The sequence below is a fragment of the Crocodylus siamensis genome, chromosome 4 (assembly GCF_052110815.1).
Source record: "Crocodylus siamensis isolate JL-2025a chromosome 4, ASM5211081v1, whole genome shotgun sequence".
In the NCBI taxonomy this organism is placed as follows: Eukaryota; Metazoa; Chordata; order Crocodylia; family Crocodylidae; genus Crocodylus; species Crocodylus siamensis.
The window spans coordinates 94,049,291-94,075,665 of record NC_143398.1 but is presented as its reverse complement, the minus strand read 5'-3'; the positions used below and the strand labels follow the sequence as shown (position 1 = coordinate 94,075,665).

Below are 26,375 nucleotides of genomic sequence, written 5' to 3'. Positions count from 1 at the left end.
TGAGGCTCTGCGCGAGCAGTGGTGGGAAAAGCGCGCAGACACCTCAGGACTTGGAACGTTAGGTAACTAGCCCCGTTCTCTGCCCCCTGATTGGCCGCGGCGCACCCTAGCCGCCTATCCTGGCGGGCAGCTCAGCCCGGGGCGCTCGCGGGGCGGCGCCGCCATTGGCCGGCGCGGGGCGGGGCGGGGCGGGGGCCGAGCACCCCGCCCCCCCTTCCCCTCCCTCCCGCGGCGCTCTCGCATCTCCCATTAAAGCCATCAAAGCCCCTCGCGCCCGGCAATGTCGGGTTGCAGCAGCCGCGGCGCCCCTGCAGCCATGGACTTCCCCGAAGTCCTGAAGTCCCTGCTGGAGTACTCCTTGCCCGGCACCGGCAACCTGGCAGGTAGGACGGGGGGTGAACGCGCGTGCACCTCGTTGGGATTGCAGAGACAGGCGGGTGCCTGCTCGGGGCGTATCGAGGAGCGGGCAGGAGAGAGGAGAGCCAGTGTCCGAAGCGCCGAGCGGCCGATCCCGCGTCCGGGGGCTTCTCAGGCTTTGCACGTGGGCCGACGGGGCAGGGCAACGGCCGGGAGTCGCTCCCCGGTCGCTGGCCCCAGGCTCCAGCTCTGCAGTGGGGACCGTCGCCCCCCGCCGCGGGTCGCGTGGTGGTGCGGGCATCTAGGCGAGTCGTGCTGCCGTGCGTGGACCAGGGGAACGCTGGGGTGAGGCTGTGCAATGCGCGTCCCGTCTCCACCCGGCCCGGCCGGGCATTGATTGTGGCTGGAGTCGCCGGGCGCCGAGAGGGACCCGTCTAGGCTCCGGGGAGGGCTCGGACATCCAGTGCTGGATGCGCGGGACGTGGGGGGTCGCCGACTCCCCTCTGCAGGTGGGAGCTATCTCCCACGGTCCCTCCTGCATATGTAGTTAGATGGGGAGGAGGTGCGGGGTCATCCGGCCTCAGGGAGGGGTCGGACTAGATCAAGGTTTCTCAACTTGTATGAAGGATGTTTTAAAGGGTGGGAGCCAACTTTTAAAAAATGGATCAACAAACTTTAAACATGGATTCTCCTTTAAAGGAGAAAAACTAGAGGGGAAAAAAAACAGTGTTTTTTCCCTTGCAGACTGGCAGAGATCCAGCCTGCTAGGGGCTGCTTGGGGGCTCCTGCTGCCTCACAACCCACCCCCTGCCCCATGCTGGGGGCAGTGGGTGGGGAGTGTGGGGTGCTGGGTGGGGACTGGCCATCAGTCTTTTTACAAATGGGTCCTGTTACAAAAGATGACCTCTGGAGGTCCCTCCCAGACCCTGCTTGTTCATCCAACCCCCTCCCTCTTCCCATCTGCAGGTGGGAGGTTACAGCTACTTTCTGCTTGCAGCTAATACTGTTGCTCAGTGTTGTGGGAGTGCTGTTAGAAGCACCAAGGCATTCCTCAGTCAAGTCCAAACATGTGCCTGGTGACCTCGTAAAGGCCTGTATTTGCTGAACTGTGGGTTGTGCGAAACTGCTTGCCACGGTGAAATGGTAGCAAAGGGTTATTGTGATGCAGGCAGCCTGCTGCAGAAAAGCCATTCGCGACATATGGCTGTTGGGCATCTACCCTTAGTAAGGGGTTTGTGGGATAACGAGGGCCTGGTGGGAGTCAAGGGTTTGGTACTGAATAAAAGTAGCTCTAGATTGAAGAGACACATGAGGCAATAGGAGTACCTGTGATGACAAAGGGGTTAACTGGAACTAGTGCTAATTTATTCTCTCAGTTCCTCTTGGTGTGAACTCACTCCTTTGCCCCCCTGCTGGGACCTCAAGCAACCATCAGCCTCTTGTATGTTATGGAGCTGGATGTTCAGGACCTGTTTCTCAGCTGTCTCATGCCATGATGAAAAGCTGCCTTGGAAGGGAGGGTGCAGTTGTGGCAGAAGGAGGAAGGTACTTTCACTGGTACAAAGGTCCTTGTAGCTGAGATGAAGCTTGGCTTGATAGATCCTTGGTTTCCACACCAGGGACACCCGAGGCACCCCAGTGCAGATCATCCACTGGAGGAGGGCTGGGAAAAAGAATCTGTTTTCCAGGAGCTAGAGAAAAAAAAATCCATTCTTAATTTGATGAGCCTTTTTATTTGGGGGAGGGGGATATGGTACATCTACCAACCCTGGCAAGCCCAGAGCCTCTTTCAAGGCCCTTACCACATGCTTCTCCCAATCTGTTAGACCCCAGACACTCATTTTGCACATGCTGTACTCTCAGAGTGATTCTCCTGGTAGTGGTGAGTGTACACACCCACTCTGCCTAGAGTGGGTATTTTATTTACAGACCTGTTGCACTGGAACTGGGATTTACCTCTCCTCATTTGGAGCTGAATTCCCTATCACAAACTTTTCAATATAAAAGCCAAATACAATCCCCTCCTTGCCTTTTATCCCCATTCTTAATACCACAGTGCAAGAGAAACTGGCATTAAACTTGAGTGCCACTTGCACTGTAGAATTGCAGTGAACCAGGAAGGTATGGCTGATGTACAGCAACTCCTGGTTTGTTACACCTATCCATTTTTTCTGTTGGTGATTAGAATATCTAATCTCAGGAGAAGGCCAAGGAAAAAGTCACAAAACAGCCTCTCATCACTGTCTCAGGCAGTACCAAGTATGTGACACCCAGACAACATGCAGTGGAAGGGATCCCACAAGCAGCTTCCCACATACTCCTACCTGCACAAGTGACTAGTATTATGTAAGTCAAACTGCCCATGTGCAAAAGTCACAAGGCTATGACTGTACAAAATTAAACAATCATAATGTTCAGCATCTTATGAGCTTGTATGGAGAAACAAGCAGTGGGTGATGTCAGTCTTAAGTAAAAGCATTGTAAGTGGCTGCTTTGGGACCTTAAAGTAATGAAGTTTGGTGAATGAGCCTAATCACCTCTCTTAGTGGTATTGGAAGAACATGTAAATTCACTGCCAGACTAGATTGCTTTGGGGATCTGGAGTGGAGAAAGGCACTGATTAACTGCTTCAGCATTGGCATTTAGGCTCCTCACACTATAAAATCGCTCCTGCTGTGGGGCAGGGGAAACAGCATGTTTAAAGTGAAATAGTGGAAAGCAAAAATGAGGACTGGATCCCAGTTTGCAAGGGCACAATGACACCCCTTCAGCTGAATCCCCCTGGTATTTTTCTCCTTCCAGTTCTGCTCCTTCTGGTCTCTTCACACTGAGTTTTTCGTTGTTACCTGAAAGAAGAGTAAGAAGAAACTTTTCCTACAGTCCAGTTTCCCTTTCTAGAGCTACTAGATCTGGATATGGGGTAGGGGTGATGGAGGGTGGGGTTGGGGCTTGTCTGGTGTGAATGGTCATTGCCTCCTGCTTAATGGCATATGGTATACTGCATCTGCTTTATGTATATGTTTCTCTTTTTCTGCCAGACAAGCTAAAGGAGACTTGCCATGCGTACAATTCATTTACCAAACAGAATCTGTAGCAGGTGTTTATTAATCCATTTGACATGAGTCTGGTTCTGCTTAGTTTCTTGTACTGTGCATCATGCTAGCTGGGTGCCTTTCAGTGATGTATTAAACAACGTAACTATCACCTATTACATTTGCCTTCTCTGTTCCTATCCCTGGGGTGGGGAAATTCTTACTGGTTTGTCCTTTGTTTTGATATACTGTGAAGGATGTGTGTTGTGACCACCAACTCAAAGAAATGTACCTTGCAACTGGGACAGGAAGGGGTTACATTTTGAGGTAGCTCTTGGATCCTGTGGGAGGGAACTCTGTAGTCATAGATAACTCAGGAAAATGCACAATTGAGCTTCCCTCTTTTAAAAGATAATCTACCATGCTGAAGGAATGCAGTTCTTTGGCTGAGTTATGGAAGTACTTCCTATGGGTATGGGGTGGTTTGCCTTGAGTATGGATACTACTGCCCTCCAATGCTTGGGATGTATTTTTATTTTTTATTTTTGACATTACTATGGAAATGCCCAGCATTTCTGGAGATACTCTTTCTGTCTAGAGAAGAGTATATTTGAAATGTATATCACCCTTGTCTATGAATGTATTAATTCTGCCAGCTGAGATTTTGAGGAGCATCTCCAGCACTTAGCTGTGTTGAGGTTTTGGAAACAAAGACTGCATGCAAGTGCTATTCCCTTAACTTATGTAGTAAGTGTGGTGCATGTTTCCTGCATCAATTACATGTATTCTCAGGAATGCTGCATGAAATCACTAACACTAAAAAAAAACTAGAGCTCTTGATCACCGTATGCTACACTGTTGTGAGGCGCTTCCTCCATCTCCTCAGTACTGCTATATTGAACCTATATCTCTGAATGTGGTACCATTTTCCCTTTGTTACTTGAAACTGTTTGCAGCCCTTGAAATACAGTCTCTTCCTTCTTCCAAGGGTTTAGCAACATTATATCCAGCATGCACAGCTATGCTGTAGAACCAGGAGACCAAATCCAGTCCCCTAGGTATGCGATCTCTTGATCCAGCTGAGAATTGTTGAGTTAGGCATGATGCTTTTCAGTATATCCTCTGAACAGCTACATTAGCTGACCTAGGCAGTAGCACTACAGTATCTCAAGGCTGGGTTTGCTTTGGTTTTCCCAGAGGCTTGTTCTTAGGAGAGGAATTCTTATGATGACAGCTTTTGATATTATAATTATTATTTTATTTCAGTTCAAACAGCACGCTAGCACCTTGCGTTACTGTGCCTCCCTGCCCTGTCTTTCATCCAGGGTGTGTCTGACAGACGGTGGTTCTCAACCCTTCTAGACTCAAGGCACCCCTTGGAAAAATGCCAGCTCTGTTTCACCATTTTTTGTCTATGGAGAAATAATAGAGCTTTTTTTTCTGTTGCAAAGAACTTGGGGAGATCACAACTGGTTAGAATCTTTTTACCAGACTGGATTCCTATTTGAAATCTCTGGGTTTGCCTTGAAAGAAGATAAGAACTGCCTTGTACTGGGTCAGGGGACAGGTGGCTGGGAGTGGGTGCTTAGAGGTAATCTGGTAAGAACAGAGTTTCCCTCACTGCGCCTCTCGCACTTGCAGCCTCCAGCATTTAGGTGAAGGAAGTTCTGATTTGGAGGCTGTGCCCCCAACTCCTGCACCCAGGAGCCGCCCATGCCCTTTTCCTCCAGGAACTTGTCCAATCTCTTTTTGAACCTAGCTAAAGTCTCAGCCACCCTGACACCTGGAGGCAAGCAGCTCCACGCCATAAGGACATCTTGTGTGAAAAAGAACTTCCTTTTGCTTGTTTTAAGCAGGGTGTCCACTAGCTTTAAGGCCAGGCCCCTAGTTCTTTTCCTGCCAGGGCAGGCACGCAAACAGGAGTCACGAGTAGCAGCACTGGCAGTGGAAGGCCCCTAGGCTGAAAAGCCCTGGAACCCAGAGCCCAAAGCACCCCACAACTGCTGCCCCAGGCTCCCTCTCTTGTGGTGGGGGGGGGCTCATCTACTCTTGCTGGGAGGGGGAAATCAACAGAAGGCAGGGGACCACCCCCCACCCCAGCAGCCACTGGCATTCACTTCACTGCTGAGCGCTGCTGAGAAATCCCTGCCCCGCCCGACGCCCGCACGTGGCTGCCGCGAGGGCAGCAGAGCCACGTGCGCATGCGCGCAGCCCAGTCTGTCGCGCCGGGCCCCGAAAACAGCGCGCGGAGGACGGGATGTGACGCTACCAGCCCCTCCCCCCCGGAGGTCGGAGCCGCCGACCGTTAACGGGCTATTGGCTGCCTCCCCTGCGTGCGCACCGCGCCGGCTACCGTTACCCGCTCCCTGCTCGGTCCCCCCTCCCCTCCGATTCGCGCCAGTGGAAGAAACTGCAGCTGGTGGTGACGTGGGAGGGGCTGCCATGCTAATGAGCCTCTCACCCTTCCCCGCACGTGCCCGGCGGTGGGGAGCGAGCGTCCCCGCCTGCCCCTTGACGCCAGCGCTGGGGGCCCGGCCGCCGTGGGCCCGCCCCTCGAGCAGCTCACCCAATCACAGCGCGGGGCCTGCGCGAGAGGGGCGGGGACAGGAAAAAAAAAAAAGCTCGCGCTGCTGAGTGCCAAGGGGAGGGGGGAGCGGCAGCCTGCCTGCGCATGCGCGCTTCCCCGCCTGCCGCCGCCTCCGGTGTGTCGGTGAGTCCGTGGGAGCTGTCGCAGCCCGCCTCGCCCGCCCCCCCCGCGGGGAGCATGCCCGGCCGCGCCGCGCACCAGGAGGCAGCCGCGGGGAGCGCCGGGGCCGCCGCGCAGCCGGAGCGGGGCCTGGCCGGCGCCTTCCCACTGGTGCTGAAGAAGCTGATGGAGAACCCGCCGCGGGACGCCCGGCTCGGTGCGTGAGCGGCGGCGGTGCCTCTCCTCGCGCCCCCTCCTTCCCCGGGGTCACTGCAGGACGCGTCGCAGCGGGCAGGGGGCGGGGCCCGCGGGCCGGGGGCGGAGCCTCGCCGGGGTCAGCCCAGGTGAGCGCGAAGCTCGTGGGCCCCGCCCCCTCGGCGTCACAGGGCGCCGCACCTGCCGCGAGTTCTGGGCTGGGGGCCTCACGCGGGGGGGAAGAGGGTTCTACGCGGCGCTATTGCGCAGGCGCCTGAGTAGTAGGGGGTGCGGAGTGCGCCTGCGCGGCGGCAGTGGTCGTTGCGCACGCCCCCGCTCTGCAGCTCCTGTCTCCGTGGCGGGTCTCGGAGCCGCTTGGGTTCTTGCTGCTGCTGCAAGGCAGACAGGGCTCTGTGGGTAGATGTGATCTCTCTTATTAGACCAGCTGAGTTGTTGGAAAAACTGTTCTCTGCAAGCTTTCCGGCACAAACACCTTCTTCAGGCATGGGGAGCGTCTTAAAAGAGGTCACATTTCCCCAGCGAGTCTTGTCTGCCTGTGTCCTTACGCCAGCACGGCTGCAGCCAACACCCCTAAGACTGCTGCAAGGTGGCATGTGCCTCCGCTGCCTCCAGGCCCACAGCAGAAGGCCTGGCAGCAGGAGGGAAAACTTCCCCTCTTGCCCCCTCAGAAAGGTGCAATATTGCAGTAACTGAAGCCAAGCTGGTAGCTCAGCAGGAAACACCAGGGCCTTGCCCTGAGGAGGGACAGGCAGCCTGTTGCCTGCATGGAGGCAGGGGTAGCTTGTGGAACTGGAACTTGAGGATTTGGGCACAACCATCCCTTCCTATAAGTTTTAAAACATCAGCTGCCTTCCAACCCCCAGCATGTGCCTCCTGCTCTTCAGGCTTTGATTTTGCTGCCTCCGGCCATTGGCTTCTGAGAATCTTTCCTGTTCATCTTGAGATGGAGTTTAAATACCTCAAGCTTTTAAAGTCCTCTATGGACTCACTTCTATCTGCGTTGCCTTGGTGACCTTCCCAGTTACGTCAGGCTTTGGCTGCTCTTCTAGGCAGCAGAAGTTGTGCTTCTTTCCTTTTTGGTCTGTCCACATCCTATTAAAAATAAAGAAACTTTAAAGACTCCAAACCATTCTCATACAGCTGCTGATGTTTAAAAGGTTTGCCAGTGCTGTTTTAGTTCCAGTATCTCAAAAGGAGCCTTAAGGAGATTTCTGCTCTCACTAGTTGAATGTAAACAGCACCAGACAGCTGAGGTGTTGACATTGCTGCAGCTTCACCGTTTCTGGGCAAAAGTTGTTTTTGCTCCCTGCCTTGAACATACTGCAGAGCCTGGGTCTGGGATATCTGTTATTTGTCTATAATGGCCTGTGTTCTTCTTGGGTAATATCATCTCTCTTGTCATCAGCAGCTACCTTTTTGAGATGCACCACATGCTTTGTGTAGGCTATGCACTAGTATGGAAACAGCCTTCTGCAAATAAGCTGCCATGTAATTATGTAGCTAGCTGGCTTGAGGGAGACTTCCTAATCTTCCTGAGTGGTATGGATGGTATTCACCTTGGGCTGGATCTCATCAACTGAAGAACCTTTGCTGTATGTGAAGGCATTCCAACCTCTAGCCAGTCTGTATGTCAGTTGCAGCCCTGACCAAGGCAAGGACAAAACTAAGAGCCTAACAACAAATTCAGTAAGACTGAGAATAACAATTAATCTGCTGGCACAGGAAAGCTATCCTGTCCCTTTTACAGTGGGCTGCCACACCTCGGTCATAAAGTGTTGCTGGCATCACCAGTGTACCCTATAAAATGGTCGTGTGGGAGGTGGGGTAAGTTCATCAATGAGCAACACAGTGATAGGGATCAGGGAACCTGTGGAACTGCTGTTGGGAAATGGGTTACACTGGTGGTACTAAACATCAATGGGACACCCAGAAATTCCCTTCCTCTACCCTGGGGAAAGCACAGCAGAGCATAGGATCCTTTCTGGACTGTGACTTGTTCTGTAGAAACGCCATTGTTTTTTCCACTTTTAATGAATGGGAATGGTCTTCTGCAGCCAGTCCCAGACATTCTTGTGACCAAAATCATGCCTGAGCTGTGGATCTCCTTGTAACTTACCTATATATGTGTTGTGGCAGAAAGACTGGCTCTTGAGAGGAAGCACAAAGATGTCTGCTCACTTCCCACTGACTGCTAAATACAGTTGTGAATAGCATCCAAAAAAGCTAAAAATGTAGAAACACCCAGCATATCAGTGGTATATGCTGAATGGTTTAGGCCAGTGTTGTCTAATTTGTAAGCAGCAAGGGGTTGCACACCCATGAGTCATACAAAGCTAAGAAATGTCCCCCTTACTCCTCCACCTGCTGTACTGTGTGCCTCTGCAGGTATCCCTCCACTGTTGCACTGTGCACTTCTGTGGGTACCACTCTACCCTCCCCCTGCGCTGCATGCCCATGTGGCCCTGGGGTTGCCTGCTTCACCTTAACCTCTCTCAGGCTGCATGTGGATAGCCCTGGCATAGGCTTTTGGAATTGAACTGTATGTTGACCCCAAATTCATGAATTGGTCCACTTTCCCTTGGGGGCAGTAGGACTAAACTAGACCTGAAGTGGTATTTGGCTTGGTAAGGACCATTGGTTTCAGTTGTAGAGTCCAGTTTATTAGGGTGACCTTGGATCTCTGGAAGCAGGGCACTGTAGGTTACTGCATGGGTGACTGGTGCCTCCTGAATCTGGGGGGGCACCAGTGAGGCGCAACCTGGGGGTGGGGAGGTCCTCCAGCGGCCAGCTGGTGAGAGGGGTCCCCCAGCAGCCAGTTGCTGAGCTTGGCAGTGGCGGAAGTGCTGGCACTGCTGCTGCTGTCTGTAGAGCCAGTTTCAGGGGGGCACACGTGCTCTGTGTGCTTCCTACTGGCCAGAGCACTTGCTCTCAGGGTGGTGGTGGGGAAGTCCCCTACTCCTCCTATGCATCACCTATGGGTTATTGTAGTGTCACCATCAGGTTACATTATAAATATGTGAAGCAAATTAATTTTAAGGATCCCATGCTGCAAATCCCTTCATGGTCAAGGTGTTAAAAAAAATCATCTTGCTCTCTATTATGTATTGTGCCTTCCATGAGGCTGTTCAGCAGGAATCAAAGATCAACTGAAGAGAGAAAAATCCAGTGGGAAAAATTCAGTGGCATAAATGTTACTGTTGCTGAAAACAGCTTATCTTCATACATGCCATGTCACGTTTGACACACACAGACGTAATATTGCTGTTAGAAGGGATGATAGAGCATATCTAAAAGAAGGCATATAAGGTATCTAGTACATGTCTGTTTCACAGCCTATACCAAAGAAAAAGATTGAGAAGACCCTTTCCTTAGATGAAAGAAGGATGGGACCTGGTTTGGCCAAGGGAAAAGAAGAAGACTGGAAGCAGGTTGAGCTTGAAAACAGCAGGGTGACTTTGCAGACCTAACTGGTTGTGAAAGGCAGCAGAGACTGCAGAGGAGAACCATAAATGGCATCAGTGTGCTCTGCATGGAGACAGAATGTGACAGTTTGAAACAGAGCAATATTCCTTGGATATGTCATCTTACAGATACCTTTGAGCACTGTGGTCTCTGACTTGGATACACTAAAAACCCATTTCAGATTTCCTTTCTCCCTTTTGCTGTTTTGTGAGGCATGATATTAATTAAGTTATAACAAAAATGCTGTGCGTTTTGATAGCAGTGTTCCTTGTTCTGTGGTGGTGCTGTTTTTAAAGCTAGATCTCAGATGTTTTTCTATTTAATAATCAAGTTGATTTAACATCTACAGTTTCTGTTTCTTACCTTGTCAATCAGAATAAAGGGGATTTACAAAACTAAGCAATTGTGATCACATTAATGCCCAGATCCCTATTTAGGATCTAGGTCCACTTGTGCTGATGCTTGTATGGTGCCTGGCATGAAGAGTCCTTGAAAAGCTTGTGATTTAATACTGGATCTGGACTGCTAGTCTTGAAGCTTTGGATGGTAAACATTCTTAGCTTGGTTGGTTCATTCAGGATGAAACCATTTTCTTCTTTACACTTATTTATTTATTTATTTTGGAAGCAAAGTACAGTTGGTTGAAATAATGCAGGAGGTGTTTTTTGCATGGCAGTGGTGTTTCTGTTCAGCAGAAACCTTCTGTTTGCTTTGAGCCTTAAAAAGGCACATACCACCTCTGTCCTTCCATTGTGAAGGTAATGGTTGACAAACTGTCAATATAATCAGAGTGGGATTTCCTTGAACAGGATCTCTAAAAGTCTTGGCAGGACTTAATGATTATTGTGGTAAAATGATTGCAGTAAGGTGATCTCCCTGCTGTATTCCATCTACTTCAGAACAGTCTAATGTTCTCAGCTGTGAGCATCATACCCTTTAACCTGCCAGCCTGTCTGAACATCTAAGCTCCTATCTGATCTAGCACAGTTTACATCCTGGAAATATTACACATTGTTTATATGGCATAAAATCAGAACATTGATTCTGTCTGTCTTCACAGTACAAGCCAGTTTGTAATATTTGAGTGGTCTTGCAGAGGTATTTTTACACCCAAGATGACATTTTCTACATAAACCTGTACTGCTGTCTGTTTTTTCAGTCCAGCAGGCCACTCTGGATATTCAGTCCTGAAATGTCTATATCAAGCAATAATTGCCTGGGATTACTATTTTTTACTGAGCAGGTTTGCTGAGCGAGGAGCTCTTATGAGATGCTGTTGTTTTAGTAAGCCCCTCAGGAGAAGGAAGAAGATATCCTTGGTCTGGTAGAAATTCTGTAGCTGTGACTCTTCATCCCAGGTATCCACTGTGCCCTTGCTTCGCCAGTAATTGGGCATGCTTCTCACCCCAAAATTTTACTTGAACTGAGCATCGGTTAAGCCATAGTGTTTTGAACATACATCTTTAATTTCCAAGCAGTGTCATTAGTACAGCAGTCGATGAGTTCATTTTTCTAGTTCTTTGCTGGGATTCTGCCCAAGACCACCTGTGAGCCTCAGTACTAATATGAAACATTCAGTTGCACTTTTGGTACAGTGTATGCCTCATGGCATAGTAAATAAAGCATCTGTTTCTAGGGGGAAATTCCAAATATTCGCACCTCACCATGTACTTTACAGGTTTGCATCGGACAGTTCCCCACAGGGGAGATTGTATATGTTTTTGAGCAGTGTACAATTAACGATTCCAACAATAGTTGGAGGTTGCACTGTGTGAGGGCAAAGCAAATGCTTTAAAAAAGTACTTTAAACTGTGATAGTTCAGGTCTCTAATGTAGACAGGCCTCTTGTCTGTTTTCAAGTCTAATCTGAAAACCCCTTTTCTTCCTTGCTCTCTGTCTGCATCTTCTTAGAATGCTACAGTAAACTTCCTCACTACCTTCAAAGCTTTCTTAATGACCTCCATTGTAATCCTACTTCTGCACTTACTCTCCTTGTCTTCCAGAAAAATCCCCCAAACATCTTACCTTAAAGAATCACTGCAACAAAATCTAGACACTGGTGAGTCATGGTGCTGCAGATCAGGGTGCCACTCTTTTTGGCAGATGTGCTACAAAATAGCCCTGCACCCCGCCCCCCCCCACTGCCACTCTAATCCCCTTCCCCTGCCCAATTTGCTGCTCTGCTTTCTGTTCCCTGTCCAATCTGCTGCTCTGCTTTCTGCCTTATATGTTACTGTGCTGCCTGTCCCCTCTCCAGTGTACTATGTGTCCCACACAGAGGCTTTCCATGCCATTTGGGGCATGGGTGCGGCAGGTTGGCCACCCTTTAGTTAAACAACAGTAGGGTAGATTGTCAAGTCTTTAATTCATTTTCAGACTCTAAAAGTTGGAGTCTCTGTTGTCAAAGCTAAAAGCTCTGTTATCTCCAAGACTTTAGTATACAGGGTGTTTATAAAGTCCTTGTGTAACTTTAAACTTTAATAACTTTGGATATACACATGATAGAAGCAAACTGTAAACAGTGATTGAAAGCATAATTCATTAAGTTTTAACACAATACAGCTCAAATTTCTAGACTTCAATATAACTGCCATCTTTCATAATACATTGTCCAATTAGATTTTCCAACTCAAAAAACATTTTCCAGTTGCTGCTGAGGGATTTCATGAATTGCATTTGTGATTCTTACCCTATGCATACCTTACACTATGCTAAAAAAAACTTAATGAAATATGCTTTCAATTGACATTTACAGTTTGCTTCTGTTACGTATATATCCAAAGTTATTAAAGTTTAAAGTTTCACAAGGACTTTATAAACACCCTATACTAGTAAATCTTTGTGGTCCAGCCATTACAGGAAAATAAAAGCACTCCATGTTAGGTGTGGGTTTCATGTAAATGTTTGTCTGAGCCAACCAATATTATAAGCATGTCATGGAGTGGGAACAGTGCTTACTGGGTTTTCTTTCTCTGATGGAGTCCAAGATATACTGTTACTGTTCCTTTAACCTTGCTTTAATTTTCTAAACTGCAAAGTGTACATTGACTGTAACTTGTATCTTTCAGATAAAGAAAAAAAGGAAAAACTCGAGGAGGATGAAGCAGCAGCTGCCAGCACTATGGCAGTGTCTGCCTCCCTTATGCCTCCCATCTGGGACAAAACTATCCCTTATGATGGGGAGTCTTTCCACCTGGAGTACATGGATCTTGATGAGTTTCTCCTGGAGAATGGTATTCCTTCCAGCCCTAACCATCTGGATTTGAACCAGAACCCCCTCTTGCCTGTGGCTGAGCTGGAAGGAAAAGAGGGTGCCAGTGCATCTGCTGCCTCACCATCATCCTCTTCTTCCACTGCAGTTTTCCAACAGTCAGAAGCAGCCTCAAGTACAGGTGGGTGAAATGACTTGGGGCCATGTGAGGGGTTTCTATTGTGATGTGGAAAGAGAGCTCACCTCAATCTGGGGAGAAGCATCACTGCCATGCCAGAGTTAGCTAAAGCAGCTTAAACAATATAATTGTGTCCCTTTGACAGTGTTTCATCCACTGGGACAGTTCATGACAATCTTGGTGAAGATATTTGTTCTCATTTCCAAAATGTCTAAATGCCCCTGTCCATTGCCATTTAACCACTTTACATTCAATATAGCAGTTCACAGATTTTGTCTCTTGATACTACAGCTTGGGGAACCAGCCTAGCTAAAATAAGTATTAATGTAGCACAAACCTCCCAGAACTCAAACTGAATTGTCCTCCATCCCTTCTCCCTCCCCTGTACCCCTTCCACCTCAAACTTTCTTATTCCTTTTCATATCAGAAGAGCTGAAATATGAACAGAAAATGGCCTTCCTTTATCAGTAATTCTTCCAGCTTTTATAGGCTAGTGCTGGAATTCTTGTGAAAGTACCTGTTGTAACGCTTGGAGATTTAATCGTTTCAAATAAGTACTTGTGAGCCATTAGTGATTCAGTCCATTTAGATACATCTATATATAAGTTAACATCCATCCAGTGAACTGTGAGGGTTAGGCTTTCTTGTTAGATTTTCATAGATTATGAAATGTTAATTTTTAGAGAGAGGCTGTTTCTACTGGTACTTGGAAGTTCCTGGGACTATTTGGAAGTTTCTTGACCACTTGTGGTAGCAATGCAGAGACAGAGGATGCAGCCAAATGATCCATTTACTAAGTAGCAAAAGTGAAGTGGAAACATGATGTGTACTACATAGTACCTTGCTCAAATCCAGCGTAAAGTTACTCTTTGAAAAATGTGCAGTAACTTTACTACAATGTGTCGTGTCCACTGCTCTTGTCTGTTTCATCCCATAGAAGCCTCTTTTTTTTCCAGTGTAAACCATTTCCTCTGCCACCTAATGGGCAGGTACAGTAACAGCAAGGCATGTAGTTTGGAACAGCTGTTTGTTCTTCCATTTCTATGGAATAAAACAGGGAGTCATTTACTCTGCGGTAATTGTGTTGTGTGTCCTTACCCAAAGAAAGAAACCCTGCATTAGTACTAGCAATCCAACTACCTTCTGATTCCTGCTCTGGGAAGGAGCCTAGAATCTCAGGTTAGTCCTACACTTGAATGCCATATGATAAATAGCCAATAAGTCTGTACATTGCTATACTGGGAGTGAGATTTATAGAAGAGGTCTGTGCTCTGACACCCCCCACCCTATGGAAACCTGGCAGATAAGTATATAATATGAAGCAAAAGCTCTTACAACAGGAGCTGTAAGCTGGCTTCTTGTCTGCATGCTCACTTGTAGCTTCCATGTTTATGTCTGATGTTTTATGTTAAACTTTAGTTATAGGAGAGGAGGTCCTACTTTTCTGAAATTCTTGCATGATATAGCCATAGCCTAGATGTGGCTGAATTTTATTGATGGGTGGAAAGATTAATTTATCTGCCTACTTTTTTGGCACTAAACTTTGCCATCCATTGCTGTGAAATACACCATATAACCATAAGATCGCTATAATACACTGCTTATCTCAGTGTCCTTAAAGGTCATGCTATAACTCTATTTTTGTCACAGTACAAATCTCTTCTATCCCAGGCCACCTGTTATGATATTGCCATATAGCAAAGAGGAAGAACACTGTATATAGATCTATAGTACACAGGTATTTTTCATGTTTTTTTTAAAGTGATTTGTCCGTTTCAGACCAGACAGTGAGTGAGAGGAATATCTGAATAGGCTCATGTTTCCATGGGAATTTCCAAGGCAGAAAATGGCAGGCAGCTAGAGTTCTGTGAATTTCTCTCATTTCACTGTGCTGGGGGAAATGCATTTTTTTTAATGTGTAGCAAAGTGCATAAGGCTTTTGTTTTGGAGAGTGGTTAATACGTTGTGCCATTTTCCTCCCATTGTATATTACTCTGGCACGCATTACCACAGCTTCTATTCTTCCACTGTTCAGCATCACTGCAGGGCTGTGACACTGCCTCTTTTAGGAGATGCACCATGTTGTGGGTGGCCCCCAGGATAGTTCAGGTGTGTGCTAAATGATAGTAGTTAAATACTGCATACAGTAAGACAGTGAACAGAGATGTGCATATGGGTGCATGGATTCATCACTCTTGTTCTCATATTGTGATGTTCTCCTGCCTTTGCCAGAGGCCCCTCCACAGAATGAAAGAGATACGCCCAGTCCCATTGATCCAGACTGTGTTGAGGTTGAGGTGAATTTTAACCCTGATCCTGCTGACTTAGTGCTTTCCAGTGTGCCTGGTGGTGAGCTCTTCAACCCCCGCAAGCACAAGTTTACCGAAGAGGACCTGAAACCACAGCCTATGATTAAAAAGGCCAAGAAGGTTTTTGTTCCAGATGAACAAAAGGTAAGTATTTGTTATAACGCTGTGCTTGAAATTTGCATTGCTCTTTTTTATCTATTAAATAATTGGGGCAAAGCTAATGTACTATACTTGCAGAATTGGGTGAGGAGCATTGTCTATGGTAGGCTGATTGCTATTCTTGTGTGGATAGGAAGGCTACTGCAGTTTTGCTAGCTTGGTGCAGTGAAGTGAGTCAGTTACTGGGCAGGTGTGATCTGTAGCCCTGGACAGAGAAATTAGAGGGAGGAAGACTGTTATGTCACAGCTTGTTCATGCCATCTTTTCCCTTCTTCAGTGGTGCAAGCTGTTCCTCAGAATAGATGTATTTTTCAGTACCTATTTGCCAACACTTTTGTGTAGTTCAATTGTTAATGAGGCAACAGAACATCTATTGCTTTCTGTGGAAAACTATGCCCCAGCCTGATAGAATTAAGTGTTAAGAAATTGTTCTTGATTACTAACTGAAATGTTCCCTTGTTTAATTCAACATCACTTTGCACCCTTGATTTAACCAAAGTCTCTCAGGAGTCCAAAATCCTATGTTATGCTGTTGCCTGAATTTCAGTTAATATTTGAACCATGTCTGCCGAAGGTCCTGCAGTGATGTACAGGCAATAATCAGGTGGTTATGGTGGGGCAGAAGGGTACCTGTTTGGGACAGTTCAGCATTTCAAAGCCAATTGGACTAGCATCCCTTCTTTCCTTCAGGATGAAAAATATTGGACGAGGCGGAAGAAGAACAACGTGGCAGCAAAGCGCTCCCGTGATGCTCGGCGGCTGAAAGAGAACCAGATCACAATCCGAGCAGCCTTTCTGGAGAAAGAGAATACGGCTTTGAGGACGGAGGTGGCAGAACTGCGCAAGGAAGTGGGGAGATGCAAGAACATTGTCTCTAAATATGAAATCAGATATGGACCCTTGTAAGCACACACTCCTTTTCATTGCTAGGGTTCCTGTTTTAGTCTCTTAGACCTCTCTGCCTCCTGTAGAGACCCCAAGAAATAGTGTGCGTGGAGGCTTTGTCATTTTGCATCTATAACAAAGATCCACTTCTGGTGACACACCTGGATCAGGCCCTTTCCTAACAACTGTGTTGCCAGAACATAAGAAGCATCCATCTTTACAACTTTGTTTTAACACATCTAGAGTGTTTGGTGATGCTAATCCAAAAGAATGGATTCTTCCATTCAGGGGAATAAAAGTGAAACCATCTAGATGGCTGGACAGGGCTTTTTCTTTCTGTTGTAATCTTCATTTTAAATGGAAAGATAGCCCAAGTGTCCTGTTTTTGCTTGTACTGTCACTTTAAGTTTAGTTTTATAATTGATTATACAATTGGGTGCTGCTGGACAGCATTGTAAATTGATTCCTTTCCCACTTGTGCTCCTACATGTTAAAACAATGCCAGTTGGGTAGGGCTCGTGACATCACTGTGCTCTTCTTAGGCATGGGAGTGGCCTGCCTTCTGCAGAAGTGTGGAGAACCCCCAGATTAATTACCACGTTATGTAAACCAGTGTGCAGCAAGTACGTTGTTCTGAAACATTACTTAAAGATTGTGGCAGGTTATTTTTCTGGGCAGTTTTCAGAAACACAGGAATGAGGTGCAAGGAAAGAAATCCAGTACTTCTCCTTCTACTGTGGGCAAGCAGATTTCTGAACTGTGAGCAATGGGTTCCATGAAATATATTGCTCTTCAGAGAATCACAGAAAATGAGGGTTAGAAGGGACCTCAGGAGGTCATCTAGTTCAACCCCTTGCTCAAAGCAGGACCATCCCCAACTAGATCATCCCAGCCAAGGCTTTGTCTAGTTGGGTCTTAAAAACCTCCAGGGATGGAGAGTCCACAACCCTTCTGGGTAGCCTGTTCCAGTGATTTACTACCCTCTTAGTGAGAGAGTTTTTTCCTGATATCTAACCTAAACTTCCCTTGCTGCAACTTGCTTCCTCCTTTCCCCTAAGAGGGACTTCCCTCTTCCTGAACTGCTGATTATGCAGTGCACAACACTTAATTTGGAAGTGAGGGAGATAGGCACCACCCAGTTGGGCATTTGCCAAAAGAGCATAGGTTCTGCCTTATCGGATCAAATAAGCCCACATGCTTGGGAACTGCCCCCACGTGCTTCAGAAGAAGGTTTGTAAACAACCTAGCACTGAGTTGGTAGAGAATTCTTCTAGACCTCTGGAAGAGTTTTCTTTTTTTAGGGTCCCTTGTACAGTGAGCAAGCTGACAAGAAGCCACACCCACTCTAAATGTGAATATTTTTTCTACTTGGAACTGAGGTTTGGGGGCGTTTTTGTTTTGTTTTGTTTGCCCCCATCTGACCTGAGCTGACATTTTCATGCTGGGCAGGTCTAATTCCTTTTGATAATCCTAACATTTTACCTCTTAGTGGAGAGGTTTTTCTTTTCATGGGGTGGTGTGTGGTGGTATTGTGGGGAGTACATTCTAAATAAATTGTAACACTTAATGCTTTGCTTTGTTTAAAGTGACTTATCTGATTCCGAGTGATGCAACTCCTAAAGACTTCTAAAAACAAAGAAACTAAAAAGCACACATCAAATTGCCTGTCTTCAGAGTGAATGGTGAAATCTGTGAGGTATCCCTACACAAACAACTGACGATGACCCTGCCTGCTTGCAAGTACCCCATCTGAACTACCAAGGGCTGGGCATGATGAAAAGTGCAAAGTCTCCTTAATACTGTGTATGGCTTTCTTATATCTGTTTTTCTTGCTGTAACCATAAATTACAGTAAGGTTGGTTACTGGGGATTTGTCAAGTACACTCAATTCATGTTTTTGAGTTCAGTCTGTTGACAATTTGTGTAAATAGTAAACTTTTTTTTTTTTTGGCACTTGAGTGGGAGAAAGCGGGCAGTTTTAACTTAATGGCTAAAATTATATCTTAAGCACTTCTTTTATTTCTTGAGAATTGAAATGTTTACTTACTTTTTTTCCCCTCTGCAGTTGAATAGGTTTTAGCTAATGCTGCAGTTGGAGTCTGGCAAGGTATAACATCTTGCAAGGTACTGTAAGTGGAGAATCAGAGGCGTCCACAGGAAAAGCACTCTAGGATGCACTCTAGGATGCATAAGTTTTGAACAAATGCAACAGACTTATTGATGTAAGTGACGAAGCACCACAAAGTGTGTCAGCCAAAGAGTAATGAAATAAACCCTGTCAGGTGCTCTTTGTAATTCCCAGAGCCCTCTAATTCCTTCTATGCCCTGATAAGCTATACTGTTGGGAGCCCACTCCTCCCTTTGTGTAACTTGTTAGGAGGTTCTCAACAAAACGAGACATTTATTTTCTGACTGCTGAACTGCAGTAGGGAAGAAGTGTGCACATCTCCACTGCTGAGTCCCTTATCTTGCAGCATGCTCCCACCACTAAGACTGAATTGAAGTTCTAGCATGGCTGCTAGCCAGTGTTTCTCATCATTGTCTCTTTTTTCCCCCCTCCTGCCCCACTTTGTTATTTCCCAAGTGAATCCAAACTTGCCAGTGACTGCTTTGGGACATGAAGTAATTCTAAAACTTGAGACATTCAGGCACAGAGTGGTAGATTCAGAGTGTAGATAGTTTTCCAGGGAAGTTGGTCCTACATAGAAAAGAAAGGATGTGAATGGAAGGAAGTTCCCTTTATAAGGGTACCATTAATACAAAAAAAGAGTCTACCTGAACACCAGGCTGAAAAACATATCCATAGGGAAAGTAAAAGTGGAGTACTCCACATCCAGTGAATTATTGTAGGGCTACACCTACCGTCAAGGTAATATCAGTAACACAGAAGTGGGGGAAGGGTGTTGTCTGTGCCACGTACCCTCTCAGCCAGGAGATAACAAATAGCAGATACCTTGATTTAAAAAAAAAAAAAAAAAGCTTTGAAAAGCCTTCAACAGGAAAAGTGCCTAATTGTGGGGCTCAGTTAGTTGCAAACAAACTTGTGAAAAGTGTTTTAATGCTGAATAAATATTCTCTTTGCCTTCATCAGAGAGATTCTTGCCCTTTAGAACTTTCTTGTAGAAAGATAAAGAAGAAAGGGAGCAGTAGGGTGGAAGCAGATGGTATGCAAACTTTAACCTCCCCCCCACCCCACCCCCAAAAAACAACAACAACCCAACAACAACATTGTAATCAGTTTTTCACAGCCTAACCCTTATAAAATTGAATCTGCTTTTATCCATCAAATGTACTGCGTAACCTATTCTCAGAAATGAACTGTGTTCTTAGTTTTTAAGAACTTGTTTTAACTTTTCTCCCTAACCAGTAAGAAATTTTAATAATATGTATATAGCCTTATAACTTAGGACTCTTAAGTTTCCATAGGATAATCCATGAAAGTTTTAAACTTCAGAAAGGTTAATATTCCAAAACCAAATTCCTAGAATATCAGGGATCTATTACTGCAGAACTGGACTGACATTTTTGGTGTGTGTGTATAGATAGGGGAAGGATATTTTTTGTTAAATGGCCTTGCCATGTATTTTATAGATACCGTATGCATGTAAGATATGTTAACAGCTTTCTGCGTTTATCTTAACTTTCCATTTAATTGGTTCTGATTTTTATTATTTTTGACAGCTGTGCTTATTGTTTCAAGATAAGTGGGCTTTATTTTTTTAATTATTAACTTAAAGGGTATGGCAGTTGAACAATGATGTTTATTGTGCTCCTTCATCATTATGCTTTAGGAACAATTCTGAAATCCTTCAGCAGTTTCAGTTGATGTTTAATTAGATGACAGCAAGATACTCTGATAAACTTTAATGACATCATCTAGAAGAAATACGTATATAAAACTTTTTGCAGTATATTGTGCTATGTTATGAACATAGTGTTCAAGTAATAGGAATGATGTATAGATTCCCATTTGCTCTCCAAATTACAGCACAAATTTATGCAATAGGTAAGTGAAGTATTCATTAAATTTTGTCTTTTGGAGAAGAATGTTCTTAATGTATGTACTTCCCTGCAGAACCGTATACAAGACTGCACATCACATGTGCTGTGGTATGTAAGCGTGTTGTAAGATTATCTCACTCTCAAGTATAGTTTTCTAAACTGTGGCTTAATTTTTATAGTTGGAGAATTTTCTTATTGTGAAGCAAAATCTCTGAGACAATTGTGGTGACTCTTTATCCCTTTATGAATTCAACTCCCACCCATCATTTCCTTCATCTGTCAGACAACACCTATTTCTATCATGTCCTGGGTTTCTGTTGCATGATTATGGCACCTTTTTGCTGCCCCCACCCCCTCCAGTTTTTGCAGTCTTTTGGAAGTTAGGCATGCAGCTGTAGAGCTTTCCATTCTTTTTGGAATTTATAACCAGTCATCCTAGATGACTGTTGTAGGTCATAACATAACTGTATGTCCATCTTACTTGTGTAGCTTCTTCACGTTTAACATAGTGGCCACAAGACTGACACATTGTTTTCCTGAATTTCAGCATTAAAATGAGAAGTTCCTTAACAACAGAACAAATTCAGTATTGGGAAATATCTGTGGAACCTTCTTGCATATGTTGTTTCATGCCATGTGCCCCATTCCTCATGTAAAGGGACCATCTCTATGGGAGGAAAAACGGAGTTTAGTCTTCAGCCTCACTAGAGGCTGCCATTTGCAGTAGGTTGTGATATGGTAACCTGTTCACTGGTAACACACTGAAACCACTAGTCATTTCACAAAAGTCACTAAACAGTCACTGATAGTTATTTTCAAGATGTATGTATTGTTAATAGTGTTTGGGGAAAGTCTGTTTTGAAAGCTGATATCTAATTCTACGTATCAGAAAAAGATTTTAACACAGCATTGTTTTCATGTACAGTCTCCCACACAATCTAACAGTAAGAATTAAATCTTCATCTAATAGCAATGCATTAAATATTCCCTATAAATTCAGTTTTCAACTTAATACTGAGTCTTACTGCCACTGAATTAGATGGCCAATCAGCTATTAACTCCCATAGGAAGCAGCCTTTTGCGCTTTGGTATGGTGGTTTTAAGGTTTTATTTGACATTGAAGTGGTGAATGCTCTTGCATGCTTAGCTGGGGTCAGGTGAACATACCTGTGATTGTAAATGTAACATGGGTGAACTGACTTCCTTCCAATCACTTGGTTTAATTTAGAAGCTAGTGAAATATTTTTAATATTTAGACAATCTGATGAATTATGTCTTCGCTGTTTGGTATGGGTGAAGAAATATGTAAGAAATTTTTGTTGGCAGAAGAAATGTTATAAATTTCATGCGACTTTTTATAGTTCTTTCCTGTTTGTTTTTTTGTCTTCCCAGCTGATAAATTTCTATTTAATTTCTTTGCTGTTCTGTTTGGAAGTCTCAGGTATTTTAACCATAGTAATTCTTTTCAGCATTACAGTTAGTAGTAGGCTAGAGATAAAGAGTCATTGTAAGGTATGAAACGTAATGAAGGACCAGCAGCTAAAGAAATTAGGAATACTGTAAACCTACTAAGCATTGTGGCAAAAATATTTTATCTTCTGGAGAAAGCCATTATTTCTGCTGATGACAGCATTGCTGCTGTCAAGTTTTGCTTACGTCTTACAAAGTGCTGTAGGACTGAAGCTTTTGATCAGAAGCCCTGATTTTTAAGAAGGGTTTAGATATTGCAAAGTGTTATAAAATCAGGGTATGCCTATGTTATGTTTTTGTGGCTTTGCATTCCTCCTTTGCCTTGGACTTCTCAAACAAACATGAATTAACGTAATTTAAATATTTTTTTTTTCCAGTAAACTAAGGATAAATCTTCAGTGAGGAATGAACATTTATTTTTCATAGTCATGTAAATATTCTTTCCTTTGCAGAAATACAAAAACTTGGCTAGTTTTCCTGGTCTTCAGTAATCCCTCTTACCACCTACCAGTATAATAGTGATAAATCAAACTCCACAACTAGAAGTTAGGGAAGGGAATATAAGTCTAACTATACATTGTCAGAGATGCTAATAAAAAACTATTTGTTTCCTTTTTTTGGTAATTTTAATTACTCAGTGACACAGATGTATATGAAAATAAACACCTGTGACACAACGTGATCTGTTAGCTTAGTAGTAAGTTACTTATTATAACGCGTCATTTCAGAATGCAAACTTTTTCTAAAATTCAAGCTGTCACATTGTAGGAGGAGTCTGTAAGGAAAGTAGAAAAGCAGATCATATTGTATCTGCTGGAACCTTCCCGCAAAGTTGAAAAGCAGAAAAGAGAATAAAAAAAGACTGGAAAAGGAGGGAAATGAGACAAGGACAAGATATGGGCCTGAACCAGAATGCTGCAACTGAAACTGAATTGGTCCTTTGATGTTGGGGACCTGAAGAAGGGCACATTCTGCCTGAAAGCTTACCATCTTTCCCAGATATATAATTAGTCCAATAAAAGATATTGCAAAAAAACCAAACCCCTTGCATCTTACTTTGGGGTAATATAGATCCTCTCCGTTTGGTTTTATGCTGAAGGCATAAGCAACAATAACACCCTTTTCCTGGTTGTTTTCTTACAAGCCATAGTTGAGAATGAAGACGGAAAGAATTTGTGGGGGTAGGGATAGGGTAGAGAGAATAGATATTGCTTTAACTAGCACGATATTAATAGATCTAGAAATGTAGGTCTCTAGGGACCTCAGCTCCGAGCAGGGAGGCAGGATCTGTTTATCTAAAGCAGAATGGGAATGAAAGAAAATGTCTTTGTCCTGAGACTCCTAGATTATTCAACCTGAGTGCAGTTGACTCTGCGTTGGGTAAGCCCTGTATCCACATGGAGTCTGACAGCCCTCACTGAAGTTTGCATGGGTATAAGAGTCGGTCAGCACAGTTGTGGAACTGCATTCTTGTGAGAATTCATGGTTGCTGTTGTTCACACGTCTCTTAACTAGCCAAATTCACTACTACCTTGTTTTGCCAGCTGAGCATGAGCAAAGGCTATCTTCACTGGAAAAAAAACTACAGAAAGATGCTCCTTATGGCCATTACATTAAGGCAGTAGGTGCTGGTAATGCTGAGCTCTATTCGTGTAGTTGCCTGAATTTCTTGGTAGAGATGAACCATGCCTCACTTGAGGGTGAGGTGGGGTTAGTATATTCAAGTAAATGGAATAGCAGCTCTCACTTATTCATAGATTCATAAATGTTAGGGTCAGAAGGGACCTCAATAGATCATCGAGTCCGACCCCCTGCATAGACAGTAAAGTGCTGGGCTCAGATGACCCCAGCCAGATGCCCATCCAATGTCCTGTTGAAGACCCCTAGTGTAGGGGAGAGCACCACCTCCCTTGTTCTAACGCAGCAGCCAGGTGTCTTTTTGCTAGTAGTCCAGGGATAGCAGAAGGATTTGTCTTCTACACGGTTATGGGAAGTTTTCTGCCATGTGGCAATTAACATGGTTGTTGGAATACTGAATTTTGTATAACTTCAAACTTGTAAATACACTTCTCAAATCAATTGCAGTCCTATGAAGTGAGAAATAAGTGCTTCCATTGCAACATCTGAAAATTGTTAATGCTTCATGCAGCTTGATTTTAGGATTTATTTTTTATTTTTTGTAGAGAACTGCAAAAATCAAACCAAGTGAGATTTGTTGTGAAATTCTGCTTAGGTGTGATGCTTTCTGTTGATGAAATGTATAATAAACCATTCAAGCAGAGATGCTGAGAATTTGGAGGAGTTGATTCCCCTCGGGTAGAACTCTCTGGTTTTTTTTTTGCAAACATCAGCTCAGTAACTATTCTCACCATACTTGGTCAATCCATCCCAGTTGCTGGACAGTTGATTTGATAATAGTAACTAACGCTTGGAAAGGGTTCCTTTTGGTTAATTGGTTGGTAAAGTACAGCATGTTCAGAAAAACAGAAAACTAAGTTTTAGACTGCTATCTAAAACAGACCTGCTTTAAACAGACCAGGCTGTGCCCGTCAGCCAGACTGCACCATGTCACTGACCACACAACGAATTTACTGACCATTACTGTACCTCATCTGTGATCTAAGCAGATAAAGTTGTCATCAGTCATTTTCTGTGCCTACATAAATACGTGATTAGCTCATTTACTCACAGTCCCTGGTGTATACAGAGAGAAATTTATTGGACTTAAATTTTAACTGAGTATACTTTCAGTCGATACTGCACTACTGGAACCTTCAGCAGCTAGTCAAATTATTATTTTGGGTTTTTTGGTCTAATCTAAATGAACGTGAAGCATATGGATGGGTATTTTGGGCAAGCATTGGGAAATGGATGTGGGTGGATTGTTGGGTGAGTGGTTTTTGTCCCTGAGTCTTTACGTAGCGCTGGGGACCATTGTCATGGGATAACACCTTCCTTGCACTGTAGTGACTTCCAGTTCAGTATCTGCTACAGAGTTCCATTAAAATAACAAAGGTAAAACCTGTCTTATGGAGTGCAGAAGTTGCATTCCCAGCCTGTGAAGTACCTAACTATGAAGCAGCTAAGTATTATGTAAAAGATTTCTGTTCTTGTCAGGCTCTTTCAGAGACGAAGTCTTGTTCTGAGAGCTGGAGAGAGCTCAATCTTACAGTTTCACATTCTCTTGTTTTGGGGATAAAAGCTATAAATGATCTAGATTGGCAAGTGACACTACTGTGTCCCATTCACTATAAAGATGAATTTGATGGCAGAATATTTTATGCATTGCAAAATATTCCCCATTTTAATATGTAGTTTTATACATTAAGCACCTGATGTCTAATCTCTGAGCTGCTTCCATTTTGGAGGTGGTCTAACTAATTCCTGTATATGGTTTTGTAATCAGTCTGCAAAGTGCTTGGGGGATCCTTTTGAATGAAGGGTCCTACAGAAATGAAAGATTGTTACTATTTGCCAGCCATAATGCTTTTTAGAACAGTTGGGCAAATTGTGCTGCTATAAATATGTAATCCCCTAACCCAGTCTACTCATTTTGTACTCTCACCCTGTCAGCAGCTGATTGGTGGGGAAAAAAAAGGTGCTTGAATGGCAGTCTGAGGAAAGGGCATTTCACTGTTGCAGAGCTGGTATTCTTTTATATTTTCATTTGTTATGCTTTTTTAAATGAACAAACCATAAAATCTACAAGTCGTGAAAAACAGCTTGGATTATGTGGGCAGTTTAAATCCTCTCACCTCTCTGCTCTTACCTGTTTTTTAAAAAATGCTTTAGTTTAAAATGTAAAGTTTTGACTGTATTAAATTCTGTTAGTATTTTTTCCTTTGTAAAAAAACAATAAAATGTATATTCCACTATATAAAGATCTAGCCTTTTTTGCATCTAAACAATTTACATGCGTGCACTTGTAACATTATGCTTGATGTAAAGACTGCAGTTCTCAAAGTGAGTGGAAGTTGAAAGGGCTGATCCTCTTCCAGAATCAGAGCCTCTACCCTGCATTTCATATGTATTTACTTCTGGTGGTCCCTTTGTGCAAGGAGGCCCAAGGAAAATTTGTCACTGAGAAAGGTTGATCTGAAATCCCTGAAGGACACTAAATACAACATCTTGCAGTATTTCTGGTATCTTTACAATCACAGTTTAAGACAAGGAACATATAGAATGAGAAGCTTTGTGTATACTATATGTATTTACAATCTCAACCTGTCTGGTCTTCCTACTACTTACCAGAGTGCCAGTAAAGTCATGTATCTGGTGTATGAAGCAGAACTTATTTAGGTCTCCAAAGAGCAGATGCACTGACATTGATGATTAACTACACTAAGCTTTTAAAGAAATGGTCCTGGTGAAAAGTGCCGAATTGTTTATCTCCAGGTCTGGTAAAAAT

At 44.3% G+C, this 26,375-nt stretch overlaps 1 protein-coding gene across 3 annotated transcripts; it reads left to right on the top strand.

Moving 5' to 3' along the window:
• The first annotated feature begins 226 nt into the window (after positions 1 to 226).
• On the top strand, positions 227 to 25,848 carry TEF (TEF transcription factor, PAR bZIP family member). 3 transcript variants are annotated; one of them, XM_090042940.1, is made up of 5 exons: positions 227 to 383; positions 12,822 to 13,145; positions 15,375 to 15,595; positions 16,301 to 16,512; positions 18,082 to 25,848. In XM_090042940.1, exons 1-5 carry the CDS (start codon positions 281 to 283, stop codon positions 18,101 to 18,103), a joined length of 882 nt encoding a protein of 293 aa, XP_089899066.1. In that variant the 5' UTR covers positions 227 to 280; the 3' UTR covers positions 18,104 to 25,848. The 3 variants fall into 3 exon arrangements, with proteins under 3 accessions (XP_089899066.1, XP_089899065.1, XP_089899064.1); XM_090042939.1 differs by lacking the exon at positions 227 to 383 and adding an exon at positions 6,005 to 6,292 and having other exon boundaries at positions 15,471 to 15,595; XM_090042938.1 differs by lacking the exon at positions 227 to 383 and adding an exon at positions 6,011 to 6,292.
• The last annotated feature ends 527 nt before the right edge of the window (positions 25,849 to 26,375 follow it).